Genomic DNA, 15,107 nt, shown 5'->3' with positions numbered 1-15,107 from the left:
CTTATGCATTATCTCTTTTTATTATATTAAAATGAATTTTTATTTGAGAATTTCGTAACTAGAAAGACAAAAAAGAGTTCTCTTTTCCATCTTTAACATAACTGCTAATTCTCCAATCATTTTCAAAAAAAATTTAAACTAAAATGCTAATAGATACAGGGGCATGTATCTGTCAGTTCGTTTCGATTTTATGTAGTATCGATTCGATTTATCGATTTTCAATTTTTAATATGTTAAACCAATAAGATATTTCTTATCGATTTTTGATTTATCGGTTATTGATCTTTAACGGTTCGATTTCAATTTAACCAATAAGAAAATACTCATAAACAAATATATGAACGATTTGGCGCGATGGAACAATAGTATAATTTTACATAATGCTCATAAAATAGAAACAACAGTAATTAACAAGAAAATAGTTATACAAGTGCAACACAAATAAAAAAATTAGGACACTAATGTGAATTAAAGGCTAAAGGACAAAGGTAATAACTAGTGAGGTACTGATATTAATATTTAATATCTATGTAGAGGTAAAATAGTAAATTACTACAATCTTAATGGGTTATCGATTTACCTAATAACCCAATATTAAAAATCAAAAACCAAATCGATAACCCGATAATTTTTTTTATAAAATCATTAAGAAACCGTTAGCCCAATAACTAAATAACAATAAACCAATAGCATTTTTTTTGTTCGATTTATTAGTTGGTTCGATTTTTGCACACCTCAAAATAGATATTACAGAATATGTACTTCATTTCTATTTATTTTTTAAAATGCAAAATTTACTGTGAACAAGTTGAAGTGACTGAAAGGACTAAAACTTATCTTATTTAATTTAACTATTAAATTAAATGAATAAAAGTAATTTTATTTATTTATCATGACTATAATAAATAAGTTAAAATGAAAAAAATTATATACTGTGAAAAGTTTTTTTTCGGATCAACTTGGATTATATGCTCAAAAAAAAAAACTTGGATTTTAAATTGGCGGAAGTATATGATAGGCTGATTTAGGTTCTGTCAAAAATGATCTGCAGTATTACAGTTAATCAAGTTGGACGACTTTTTATTTATTTTCATAAGGCCTTATAAAATTGAAAATATTGTTTATAATTTTAATTTATTTGTCTGATTTTAATTTGATAATATTTTTTAAAAAATTAAATTAATGGTATGCAGAAAGTATCAAAACATTTTTAATCTTGTGATCTTAAAGTATCAAAACATCTTTTAATTTTGTAATCTTAAACATATCAAACACGGCACACAAAATATTAAAATTAAAAAACTGTCAATTTTTTTTAAAAAAATGAATAGAAAGAAAAGTAAAGTAAATAAATAAAACAAAGGGAGTAGTTTTTATTTTCAAATTGAAAATAGTGTTTAGAAATTAAAATGTGTTTGGCCTTAAATAAAAATTGAAGTAATTTTAGAATTTCGTAAGTAATTTAAAATAAAAATTGACTTTTTATAATATTTTTCTAATTATGAAATTCAACCCCGAAAAAGGTAAAAAAAAAAAAAGTATTGCTGGCCAAATGCCCACTAGATATTATATCCAGCCAACCGAAGAAAAAATATTACCCTGATTAAGTTTTCCATTATAACCCCCCTAAAAATTTAATTATAGCAATTGGTCATAAACATTAATTAATAGAAATATTTGCTTTGTAAGAGCATGAGCACATTTTTTTAAGGATTTGATATATTTATTGTTGATAGTTGATTCAAAGTTTAAATAAATTTATTTGAATTTTAAAATAGGGGTTGATTTGATTTCTCCTAAACCAAACCATCTTATGTTTACATTTATAATTTTGAAAGATATCTTTGATCTTTTAAAAAACTTTACATTATTCCTTTGCTTCATATGTGGGGAAACTCAAGTCCCATTATACAGACGTAACGTCACACAAAACTTGAAAGGGACTATGCACCAGAAACATAAATTAAAATTGATGTTCTAAACTATAATTACGGAGTATTTTTTTTCCTCCTGTTCGATGTTCAATATATTTATTAAAATTTTAATTAATTTAAATTTATATCATGTAAGATATTTTTTGTAAGAAACATTTTCTATTAAAAAGATTCATACTCGTAATATGAACTGATTTTTTTATTAAGTGTGGCGGGATTCTGTTTATTCAATCATAATTTGTGATGATAATTCTAACTTTTGTTACTGAATAAAAAAATAAAAAGTAAGATTTTCCGACTCAAGTTACTTACTCCATCCCATTTTAACCGTCGCTTAATCTCAAAAAAATATTCAAAAATAGTTATCACTTTAAAAATTCATGATTAAATTTGACAATTACTTTTAAGTTTTAACTATTAATATAATATTGTGCAATTTTCAAAAAACATCTACGACTCGCTCTAATCCAATATAAAGGTATTGTAAGCACTTTTTTTATATTTTAAAATTAAAAAAATTCAAAGTTTAAGAGAGTATTAATTATTATTTTTTAGAGTTATCCTTTTTTTTTAATAGGGTTTTCAACTATTTTTAAATTCCAAATAATGACTATCTCTACTTTTTAAGAAGAGTTTGGAAGAATCTAAAAGGGTAATATTGACTACTTACTCTATTATTAATATTTTAAAAAAATCTTTCTTAAGGAGTATATCACACCCCAATTATTCATTTATATTAAATTAGAGAAAATAATATTAATAAAATATACCTTATATTTATTTATTTTCTTAACCGTGCAAAGAGCTAAAAATAGTTAAAATGGAACAAAAGGAATATTACCTAGTCTATTGAAATTTATGGGTTTTTTTTAAAATCTCTATGTAACTTATAGCATGTTCGAGTAGACTTTCAAAATTTATTTATTTAGATAAATGTCTTTTTCATATGTGTTTTTAAAAAGATATTTTTGAAAATTAATATTTTGTGTTTGATTAAGTAATTTTAAAATTATTTTTATCAATTGATTAATTTTTTTATTTTGGCTTCTTCATTGAAGACCATTGGGCCTGTTGAAAAAAACTGTGCTCCCATATATCATATAACGTAATTGAATGTTGACCAATTTGCCCTTTAGCTTAACTTTTGGCACCTTACTTGAGGTGTGTCATACATATTTCAAGTTTCAATTTTGCCCATACTTTATTTATTTATTACTTAAGTTGTCTCATATAATTTGGTAAATATATTCCAGGTTTGAGGTTCTTTAAGACCTTTTCTAAAACACTTAAATAGGTAGCTAATAGAAATATGTCACCGTTTTCTACCTATGTTGACTTTTGGGCGTTATTTCAATTTACTATCTCCGTTTCACATTACTTGATTCCTATTGATTTGATATATACATTAAAAAATTTAGTTATATGTATATTTTGTTAAATTAATCTTATTAATAATATTTTAAAATTCTAAATGACTATTACTATTTTAAGCAATTATTTTATATTAAATATTTTATATTTTATATTATCAAAAAATATATTAATTAACAACTTAAGATATTTAAAAAATATATTATAAATTTAATTGACTTTCAAAATTTTACTTGTGTCACATAAATTGGGACAGAGAAAAGAGTAACATACATTATTTGAAAATTACATGAAAAATTTGTTTGGCTCTCAAAATTTCACATGTGCCGTACAAATTGGGATAGAGGAAGTAACATATGTTATTTTAAAATTATGTTAAGTTCTATAAATTACAATAATTAACAATTTAAAGTATGTACAGATGTAACAACTTAAAACATTTTTAAAAACATATTAAAAATTTGGTTGAGTCTCAAAATTTTACATGCACTACATAATTTGGGACAGAGGGAGTAATATATATATATTAAAATTACATTAATAGTCTTATAAATTAGAATAATTGATAACTTAAAATATTTAAAAATCATATAAAAATTTAATCGACTCTCTCAATTTTATTTATATCACATAAATTAAAATAAATAGAATAATATATATTGAATTCGTACTTATATGGACTCTGATATCTAGTATTATTTATAGAAAAAATAAAAAATAAAAAAATAAATACATTTTAATTTTTACGAATTTACTTGGTATTACATCATTTATTTGATCGTGACCAATTCTATCACTAAACTTTGTTTACAAGAATCCAGTCTTTTTTCTTTGCCAAATAAAGTCAGATGATCGATGCATATTGACAAAGCAAATCCCAACCATTCAAGGTCATAGCCACCAAGCTTTTAGGTGTTGTTTGACCCCAAATAATTTTAGAAAAATTATCAAGAAAAATACTTTTTAATAAATAATTACTGATTTTAGCGATATTTATTATTAATTATCATCTATAGCAATATTATGATATATCTGTCATGTATTAAAAGTGAATTATATATGCAATATAATTGTATTATAAGTGTTTTAAAATATATTATACTTGTTTGGTAAGAAATTGACACAATGTATTATGAGTGTATTAAAGTATGTGATAAATATATTATTCATGAATAAAATTTGTATTATATGAGTTTTATAAATTATTTTCGCTAACATGTATTAAAATTGTATTATAAATGTATTATAAGTGTACAGTGAAAAAAATATTATTGCTATAAATGATAAATATTTTCTTAATATAGTATATTTATGTAAGTTTTCCAATAATTTTTGAGAAAAAATTAAAATAAATTGAGAATTAGTGTTTGGCCATATAATTTGTCATTACTTGACAAATATATTTGATAAATATCCCAAGTTCCCAAATTCTAGAAAAAACTAAAACTTGGAAAGTTTTACAAATTTAAAAATTATCCCAAACTTTTATATTTTATAAAAACACCCGTCATTTATTGTCGGAAAGAGATTGTTCATAGACTATGAGAAGATTTTATTAAAAATAGTTTGTTATTACCTCCTCCAAAAAAAATAGTTTGAGTGACAAGATTGGAAAAATAGAATAATTTATTTTTAATTCGATTAATTGTTATTTTCTTGTTGTTGATTGTTATCAATTATGTTATAATATTTTTTTTAACAGAACATGTTCATTATAAAATAATAATACAAACTTATGGGTATTTTAAATATTTTTTAGAACTTACGAGTACAAAATAATATTTTTTGAAACAATCAAATATTCTTGGAAAAAGTTATGACCAAACACATAGTGAAAATTCACCAAAACTTCACTCAAAAATTGCTTGCGAAAAATATTTGGTAACTTGGGGCCAAACACTAGCTTATTATTGGGTGACTTCATTTGTGCTAATAGTCTTCGGATTTTGAGATGTCAATATAGATTGGTCCAGTTCATTAGATTAATTTATATGAAATTTATAATTTGATGAATTAGGTCGGATAAATTTATTATTTTGATGAGTCAAAAATTAGTCCGTCCATCCATTATTATGTGGGTTGCGGAATGTATGATTTTTAATTTAGATTCTAAATTTAAAATGTTAATATAAATATCCATAAGTTACTATTGCATAGTGTTGCGATTTGATAAACAAGTCTCAAATTCACAAACAAAATAACTTTTAGTAATATTTATTAAGTTTGACTACAAGTATTGAGTTGGTTGTATAATTTCAATCTGAAATCATTGTCATTTTATGTAAATATTTTGGATAGTATTTGAATTTTTGGACTTTGTAATATTTATATATAATGATTTAAGACTTTAAGTAGACTTTGAATTTGGAGTCCTCTTGTTATTTTAAATTATAAAAAATGCATAATTAGACATTTATTTATACCATATTGATTAATTTAATCTATACTTTCAAATAATTACCTATTATCCCACTATCTATTAATTATATAGCAGATTGTTATTCAAATATATTGAGATACATCACTGTTGACACTCAGTTTTGGCTTGATATTTTTCAAAGTTAATTCTTTTAAGTATTTTATTCGTTAAATAATTCAAAAATACATTTTTATAATTTTAATTTAATTTATCGATAATTATCCTTATTTTTGAAAAAATTAGGATTTTTATCAATTTATTTTACTTAATTTCAATTTTTAGTGTTTTTATCACAGTCCGTTGACCATAAACAAATATTTATTTCAAATTTTTGTGTTAAATTGCATTTTTTACATTCCATTGGTTATATTTTTTATAATTACTTTATATTATTAGCACAATCCATTAATTCATTAAAACACAGATAAAAAATTGTATATATAAATATTTAATTAGCCCATAATTTTATAGAATGAATGATTTTGAATTGCCTATATAACCCTTTACTTGGTTTCAAAGTAAAGGTGGTGGTGGGTAATTTTTAGGTTTAGCTTTTAAGGAAACTTACATAAATCTCACTAATTTAGGAGCTAATTACTTAAATACACTCTAGTTTATAATATTACGTATCTTACCAGATTTTGGTGCGTCCAGATAAGTTCAGAATGGGGTCAAAATTAAGTGTAACTTGTTCTAGATACATTGTATCCAAGTAAATTCGCATGTATCTAGATATATAACAAATATCACCCGCCTCCCTGGTCTCTTTCCCATCTCGCTCACCACTCCCTTATGTATCTGATATCCCAGATACATATGAATCACACTAAATACATACATATACATGTATATTCGCATGTATCTAGGATACATAACGAATCCCACTCACCTCCCTCTCTATCTCGCTTGAACTCTTCCTATTTTAGTGTATCTGATAGCAAAAATACACGTATCTAAGTATATCTTCCTCAATGTATGATAAAAAAAAACTCTTAATTAGAGGTAAAATACGTAATATTTTGAGAGTATAGGTAATAATAATATATATGATGTGAAGATGTCTAATTAGGTAGCTTTTCCTTCTTTTAAATACTTAATTGTTATTGTATTCATCTATTCAATATTTTTTGATTCGATTTAAATATAATATTTAATTTTTTAACTCAATTAATTTAAATTCATGCCTTGTATAATATTTAAAGATTCTTTATCATAAATTTCTTATTTTTAGGGTTTATTAATTAAATCCAAAAACTCTAAAGCTGTCCATTTCTAAAGGCAATTTAAGTCAGAGACAAAGAGGATAAGATCATCAAATCAACAAAAAGTGTTGGACTGAGATTAAACCAATGTATTCGGAAGATATATAGACTACTCAACCTACAAATTTGTTTGCAACAAGTGGTTGCTTGGATAACTCTCAGAGATAATTTGGGATAGTTTGGTATAAGGGATAAATATAAATAGTTTTAGGATAAAAAAATAGTTTAGAAATAAAATTTTGATATTTTGTTTGGTTGGCAAGTTTGGATAACTTATCCCACCATTTATACCATAGTGATGGGATAAGTTATCCGATATACATGATGAGATAAGTTATAACACCTTATTCCAGAATAATTAATCCAGGAATAACTTGTTCCAACCAAACCACCCCTTATGGTTATACAAGTCATGCTTAATAAATGATAATTTAATTTTTAAAATTAAATTTACACAAAAATAATGACATATAGGATGTTTTAGATAAGAGAGGCAGGAGGGCAGCTCACATTAAATTTGTTGAGTGCAGTCATAGAACAAAAAGATAGAAATCCTAAAGAAAGATTGAAAAACAAACAAAAAAAAGTCAATGTGCTTATAACAAAAAGATAGAAATCCTAAAGAAAGTTTGAAAAACAAAAAAAATCAATGAGCTTATAGAGAGTTCGGTTTAAAAAGAAAATAGAGTAATTTTTCACTAAGAGAAAAAATTAATAAAACAGAGAGATTTTTGGCAGCAATTAATATCGGAAAGTATCAATAATGTTGGAGAAATTTAAGGCTATTAATTAGATTTTATTTTATTTTAAAAATCATACAAATATATAATACTTAGGAATTAGAATTAACAAAATATTAGATAACAGTTTAATATCTAAAAATTTGTAGAGTGTGTTCTAACATAATGTCATGATTTTTTATTATTTGAAAAGAATCTTTAGACAATAGTATAAAAAGTACATAAATATAAAAAATAAAATAAAAATAAAATCATTTGCAAAATAGTCATCATGAAAAAGGACCACAGGCAAAAATTATATTAATGGTAACTATCAATAACAAGTTGCAATTAGGTCATTTGGTTATCTAATGATAACAATAATGTTATTCAAATTATATTGGTGTTGACCTTATAACCATCCTTTGGGACACACTAGGGTTGCTTTATCAAATTCTTCAAAGATTATTATTATTATTGTTATTATTTTTATTATTATTATTATTTGTTATAGTTTCTATATTGTTAGTAACGTTATATTATTATTATGGGCATTTGATTTCGACTGTTATTGGTAATTGCTAACTTGCTCTCACAAATTGTATAAGTAAAAATAACACAAATATGCTTGATGATGATATTTGTAATTTAAATTCATCACATATTATATAGTTTTTGGGATATAAATAGTATATGTGCATTCTCATCTTAATCACCACATCATATATATGCCAAGTGATAATAAATGAATTACGATTTAGTTTACTTCTAATTAGGTTCGTTTAATGGTTAAATGTTCTTTCATTAGTTGTGTGTATCATCTCAATTAAAATTTTCAATTATTCAAGATAAAAGGCATTTATCAATTTAATAGCTCATGCATAAACAAAATCAAACTGCCCCCCCTAAAAAATATTTAACAGAATACCCAGGGCTCCATTGTAATAAATACTCCTTCTAATTCAAAATTATTATCGATAGTCACTTTTCAAAAATAATTTTTTTAACGTCTTAAAAATTTGATCATGCAGACTATAACATAATCGGATGAGTAAGATAACTACATGTGGCGCTAAGTTAGCGTCAGTACTGCTCGAAAAGTAAGTATCCAATTTTAATTTTTTTAAAAGTTAAATAATCATTGGGGTTACTTTTAAATGGAGAGGCAACAAGGAATAGCTCCACTTCTAAGACTCAATTAAGTTTTTAAATACCAGAGCATAAAAGAAGCTTCTAAGCGCTTGTTTATAGATTAAAATCATGTCAATTATATTATTCTCTACACCAACTTATTTAAGGTACTATAAATTATATCCTATGAGTTATCATCATACTTCTATCATTTTTAATGTTTTATTAGCCAACTTTTAGGTGGGTATTGGATTTAAGATTGTAATTGTGTGATATGCAAGGGATTCGAACATGTGTAAAGACCGAATGTCAGATCACAAATAAGACATTTTTTTTAACTACTTAGTTGATTTGGATCGAGAGTCTATCGAAAACAGTTTTTTTATTTTTATAAGATGAACAAACTTTACGGAATTTGATGCGACAAGACAATAATGTAACTTTACGGAATGCTCATAAAATAGATTCAGTAATAACTAACATGAAAAGAACTATATTAGTGCAACACAAATAAAAGAACTACGACAATAATGTGAATGGAACTAAGACAATATTAAATCAATATCCTGATAATTTTCCTTTTTTATAAAATCATTAAAAATCCGGTAACCCAACAACCCAATACCAGTTTTTTCGATTCAATTTATTGATCAGTTCGATTTTTGCACACTAATTTTAGCCCAATCAGTCCAAAATTGTCTCTGACTCTGGCATTTTAACCATCAAACTATAGTTAGCCACAAAAGAATATAGAACCTAACACTACAAAGATAGTGTCCAATCTGTTTGTGTGTACTTAAATTATTTTATGGAGCACCTGCTAACAACATATATAACAACTAATTCTGTCCATCAAAGCTTAGATAGATGAGAAGAGATCATCTATCATTTGTTGTCTCTATTGAAATATGAACCTAGTCTCTATGATTTGTATTCAGTTTTTTGACCATTAAGTCACGTAAAAAGAAGAAGAATATCTACTCAATGATCATGTCCAAAGTTTGGGATGCCAAACTCAAAAGTGTAACTTTTTGCACATCAATGATCAAAGGAGACTTCGTTTAAAAAGTAAAAAATAAAAATAATCTGGTTTTAAAATTGATAGTCTAAAGTTTCATTGTAATTTGATTGACTCTTAACACATTACACACTCTTCTTATTACGAATCATATTTAGCGCACCCTTACCTTATTTTCCTCCTTCCAGTCGCTCATAGACGAACGTTACTGCACTAAATCCAGTAAGCAAAAATATCACGATTCAAAGTAGTTTAACTTGAAATTTTGAATCCGCCTCTGTCAGAATCATGGTAGGTTCACTAAAATCAAACTACAATATTTGCTATGTTCAACACATTGCTAGTTCAACCCCTCAAGCTTTTTGGGAACCTCAACAACTAATAGACCTTAGGCTCTTTGAACTGCCATAAGTGATTCAGTATATACCAAAAAAAACAATACAAGTTACAACAATAACAATACATCTCTCAGCTAGTACTATTGCACAAAATGAAACAGATTAGTATTACTTTACTCTTCATGAGTAGGTTTATCCCCTTCAACTTCAATTACTTCATCAAGTTTGGACATTGGTCTTTTCTTATAGACACGGTGGCGCCTCTCTCTGGCGTATATTATCCAGAATGTAAGAGAAAGTAAAACTGCAACAGTTACCATCACTAGCCCAACATACACTCTTTTGCTGTATTGCAGCAGACCAGGACAATGTATATTATATATGTCACCAAATGTTTGCCTGACAAAATCACAATTTTGTAGGTCAACCAAGAATGGACCATATTGGTACAATCCATAGCTCATGTTTACAGCAGCAGCCATCTGGCTGTAGAGTGTTGGAGTCAGACGGCCTGGCGTGACACAAACACCACTTGGAGAAACTTGACAAACATAGGTGTTCAAAACCTTCACGATGCAAAAATATTGAATTTACGTTGTATACACCGACAATTACACTATCAATGCAATTTAATCTGATTGGGAATTATACCTGAGTTGCATTGTTCAAGTCCACTTCAGCAGGACCACAGTTGTGAGAAGTTAAGTCGGGATTAAACAGATTGCAAAGGATTGGCAACACGGGTCCTGATTGATTGTAGTAAAAAGGAGCAAAGTTGGGAGAGAAATTGATGTTAGAGACATTGGTAATAACCTGGTTGACGATATCAACCAGGTTATAACTCACTTCCTTGCTTTTATTAAGGGTCTCTTGTGCTGTGGCATAGTCCACACAAGGCAATATGTCATCTAAAGCGGTATGAGCAGTGGGGTTTTGGATCCACTCATCCATTGCTACACAAGTGTCTGCAGTCATGCTGAAACGTTACACAGTGAATAGTAAGAGTCATTTCGCAACTGGATTTTTTTAACACCGACAGGGTACAAGTGAAGAATAGTAGAGGTGACTAATGTAAAGATATGGCACCTGGGCCTAACTCAACCCCAAAAGCTAGCTCTTGAGGGGAGGATTGCGCAAATCCATATAAGCAAACCACCTGTCTATTCCCCAACCAATGTGGGACTTTTACCCACTCTAACAACTAAAAAGAAAGTAAGACCACGAATATCACATTGATGAGATCCTTTGAAGTTACTTGGAGAAACTAGGCATACAAACTCCTTTCTTTATATACAGTCAAACCTCTCTATAATAGTCTTTTGTTTCGATATCTTTTGGTTGTCACAATGAAATGCTGTTACAGAACATATAATATAACATAACATAAAGGATCGGTTCCATAAAAAACATGAATGTTATAATGAAATGTTGTTATAGAAAGGTCTCATTGTATATGCTAAACCTCAACCCCCAAAACCATCTACCCATGACTCATGAGTCCATTAGTGAGTCATTCTAGCTTTCTGCTCTTCACAACTCGAGCCACCAACCTTCTGGTTGGAGTCGGAGGTACTTACCACTAGGCTATCCTCCTTCTGTCACCAAAAGCATGATATCAAAAGGACTTATTAGTCAACTACTGTATTAGATTGTGCTTAACCTTTTACAACAAAGACCTATTAAACCATCACTTTTTTACATCATGGTGTCCTCCCAACTAATTTCTATACAAGGTTTAACACGACAGTATCCCAGTAGACAATATAAGCAGTTACAACCCGCCCCTGAGACTTGATGAACAAGATGAATACATAAACTCCCCGGTTGATAGTTTAAGTTTAGCATTCATCACCCTCTGAAAGGTTCTTACACAACAGTTTATAAGTTAATTCTGTTTTATCCTGTTTCTAGGAGGAGCTGTATGCGTAAGTCGAAGATTTGCCTTATCTGAGAAGAGATGTCATGACAAGATTTCAGGATTTTAGTGAAACAGCAATAACAGTGGAATACTCGAGGGAGCTTACTTGTGGAGAACAAGAAATATCCCACATAAAATCAATGTCCCAGTGATGAGAATCCATCCAAAAATAACCAAGCTGCACAAATAGTACACGAGCTCGTTCTTTCATAAAGAAGAGAGTGGGATAGGAATTAATGGAAAGACGAGACATAACTGTGTTGTAAAGCAAAACGTAAACTCACATGTAGACAAAAACCTGCATGCCGAACATTGAGAATACTGGAAAGAGAAAGTACCAGAGCATATTTGTGAGGAAAATACGAAGAACGGTTCAAAGTTCTAAAGTATGCATAGTATAGTATAATAGTCAAGAAAATCTTACCAAATCCAAGAAATGTCAAAAGAAGCATAGCAGCAGATAGAACGATAAGAGCCGATCTCCTGCAAATATGTAGCCTCATGAATTTTAGTTGCAAATTAAGTGTAATAAGTTTTAGAGATATGCAATGAACAATCTTGAAATGCCATTCACTTACACTGATTTTATCAGGTGTTCTACGTCATCCTTATTATCAGCTGTTTTAGTGGAAAGGGTACTAGAAGAAGAAGTGATCTTTGTTTGAACGTAATCAATGTCTGTTTGGACATTAGCAGGGATCAAAATTCGATCCACTGCGAGCTGTTTGGCAGTTGCTAGATAAACAGACACATTCATGAGATTATCAGCTGTGATATTTGCCTGATGCACCACATAATCCAAAGTGTTTAGTGTACTGCTGTGGAACTTCTCTTGGCCCGTGTACAAAATGACACATCCAATGCTGCACATCGAAAAGCAAATTAGAACCAAACTCCGAAAGAGAAAGCACATAAATAGAGAGAAAATGCTCTGCATCTTCCGAGGATATTTAGGCCGTGGACAAAGGGAATTCATCCATTTCGTGAGGATTCCCAGTGACTCGTAACACAAGTCGTGATTGCTGCAGATCCATTTCCACTAGGGAGAAATCAGTAAGTCTCCTAAACTAGTATTTAGGATTGAAATACTACAATATAACTGAACTGAAAAAACTGTACTGTCAGATCACTCATAGGTAATCACCCATAAAAAGCAGGATTACTAACTTGGAAAAAGGGCACGTTAACTGCTACAACAGATTAAAGGACTACGATGGTGTAAAAATTCTTTACGTTGTCAGTTTTTATAAATTAAATATATTAAGGAGAAGGGAGAGAGAGTATACATTGCAGCAATGGTAAAAAGCACAAGGAATATGAGGGAGAGAGCGTAAGCCATCGCAGAGTATCCATAAGGTTCTCTTTTACAACAACGGGAGCAGACACAGATGAACAATAAGCAAAGTCCAAAGATCACAAACCAGATCAGCGCGGTGATAAAGAACGGAACAGCTGTAAATGCCACAGACTGCACAGAAACAAAATTATAGCATGAGGAAACAATTGAAAGAAAAAAATAATCTAATGCAACTACAATTTATAGAATCTTAAATGTAAATGCATTTGATCTTTAGTTCTTTGGTTTAAGCTGGAACACTACAACATTAAAAGACATTTTGGTACATTTTACATATATTTAGTTTAAGACTGTAAGATTCAAAAGTCTTATTTATTTCTTAAACTTCGTGGCAAGTCAAAATCAAACAATCAACTTGAAACGGAGGAAGTTTAAATTACAAGAAAGGTAAAATCTTGAGTACTTACAGACCAGTAATGGCGGTCATCGATGTTCCATCCTCCATTATATCTCTTAAAACCATTTAGAGGGTCTTTTCTGTAAGTTCTTTTAGCAGCCAATATAAGTGATGAGCTCAGTACTGGAGGCTCAGCAATATTGGGACCTTCAGCAAATAGCCCTGAAAATACCACATTATCTTCATTCCTCCTCTCCGTAAATTCATCTAAAATGTCCCATTTAATCAGCAGCAACGACAACATATCCAGTGTAATCAGCAGGGTTTACATAAACTTTATCCTACCTCTAAGATAGAGAAGTTGTTTTCGATAGACAATTAACCCGAGAAAAAAAAGAAGTTCAAAGCAGATCGAAAAAGGAAACAAAAGAAATGAAAAAGTTATGACAAAATACTATATAAAACATGACAAGACATTCTGAACAAATACTACAACAAAATAATACGATAATCAAAGTTTAAAAATCGGCAAATAATAACAGAAATTGAGTAACACGAAACTATATGACTAATGCTAGGAGCTACTAGTATGAAAGGATAAGCACACTATAATCTACTAATCAGCAATAAAAAAAAACAAAATCCTTAAAAGAAGATGCATAATAAAGAAAACTTGAACATAGAAAGTAAAAAAAGAAAGGGGTAAGTACCTACCTGATAAGGGTGGTGATTGAAAATGAGACTCTGCACCTCCATCTCCATAGGTGAAGGAAGAGAAAATAATGAAAATGGTAAAAAGAGAAAGTAGCATTGGCCATTTACATAACATTGTGATAGTGAATCAATTATTTTTGTTTCTTAATGGCTTCAAAAATGTTAGAAAAACTAAGAACAAAAGAAAGTAACTCCTTGAGAAACTTGAATAAAGGTTGTGTACTCTGTACACACTCACAGAGAGTTTTAACTGTTCAAAAACATGTAGTATTAAAAGCATATGCGTTTACACTTACAATTCAACAAATGCGTTTTACCGTCTCAAATTATTAGTCATTAGAAGTTTATGGGAAAAATTAATTATTTTATCCTAAATTATTTTGTAGACTATAAACACTTCAAGATCACACATAAATAAAGTAAATATTCAATGAAGAGAAACTATATTATAAGACATAAAGAAAATAGTCAAGACCAACTCTAATTAATATTTTCTTAAAAGACGTGTAGTAGAGAAACATGATAGATAATTTGAGATGAGAAAATATTTATCAACGTATTTTAATATGATCCGTCCATCCTTATTTTG

General features: G+C 28.4%; 1 protein-coding gene across 2 annotated transcripts; it reads right to left on the bottom strand.

Moving 5' to 3' along the window:
* Positions 1 to 10,132: 10,132 nt before the first annotated feature.
* On the bottom strand, positions 10,133 to 14,771 carry LOC129901528 (uncharacterized). Of its 2 annotated transcripts, none has more exons than XM_055976734.1 (9): positions 14,519 to 14,771; positions 13,875 to 14,071; positions 13,397 to 13,578; positions 12,689 to 12,973; positions 12,535 to 12,593; positions 12,395 to 12,431; positions 12,217 to 12,288; positions 10,844 to 11,168; positions 10,133 to 10,758 (listed from the first exon to the last, which is right to left on the bottom strand). In XM_055976734.1, exons 1-9 carry the CDS (start codon positions 14,631 to 14,633, stop codon positions 10,366 to 10,368), a joined length of 1,665 nt encoding a protein of 554 aa, XP_055832709.1. In that variant the 5' UTR covers positions 14,634 to 14,771; the 3' UTR covers positions 10,133 to 10,365. The 2 variants fall into 2 exon arrangements, with proteins under 2 accessions (XP_055832709.1, XP_055832710.1); XM_055976735.1 differs by having other exon boundaries at positions 13,875 to 14,026; positions 14,519 to 14,769.
* Positions 14,772 to 15,107: the final 336 nt, after the last annotated feature.

This window comes from Solanum dulcamara, chromosome 8, assembly GCF_947179165.1.
Source record: "Solanum dulcamara chromosome 8, daSolDulc1.2, whole genome shotgun sequence".
Lineage (NCBI taxonomy): Eukaryota > Viridiplantae > Streptophyta > Magnoliopsida > Solanales > Solanaceae > Solanum > Solanum dulcamara.
Note: the sequence above shows the minus strand (reverse complement) of the source record. Positions and strands in the feature narration are given on the sequence as shown.

Excerpts from the sequence above, each read along its gene's own strand:
- LOC129901528 (XM_055976734.1), bottom strand. The coding sequence starts at position 14,633 with ATGTTATGTAAATGGCCAATGCTACTTTCTCTTTTTACCATTTTCATT. Across the intron at positions 12,974-13,396 it reads CTTTTTACCATTGCTGCAAT|CATTGGATGTGTCATTTTGT; the intron begins GTATACTCTCTC and ends TTCGATGTGCAG. Across the intron at positions 12,594-12,688 it reads GAACACCTGATAAAATCAGT|GAGATCGGCTCTTATCGTTC; the intron begins GTAAGTGAATGG and ends ACATATTTGCAG.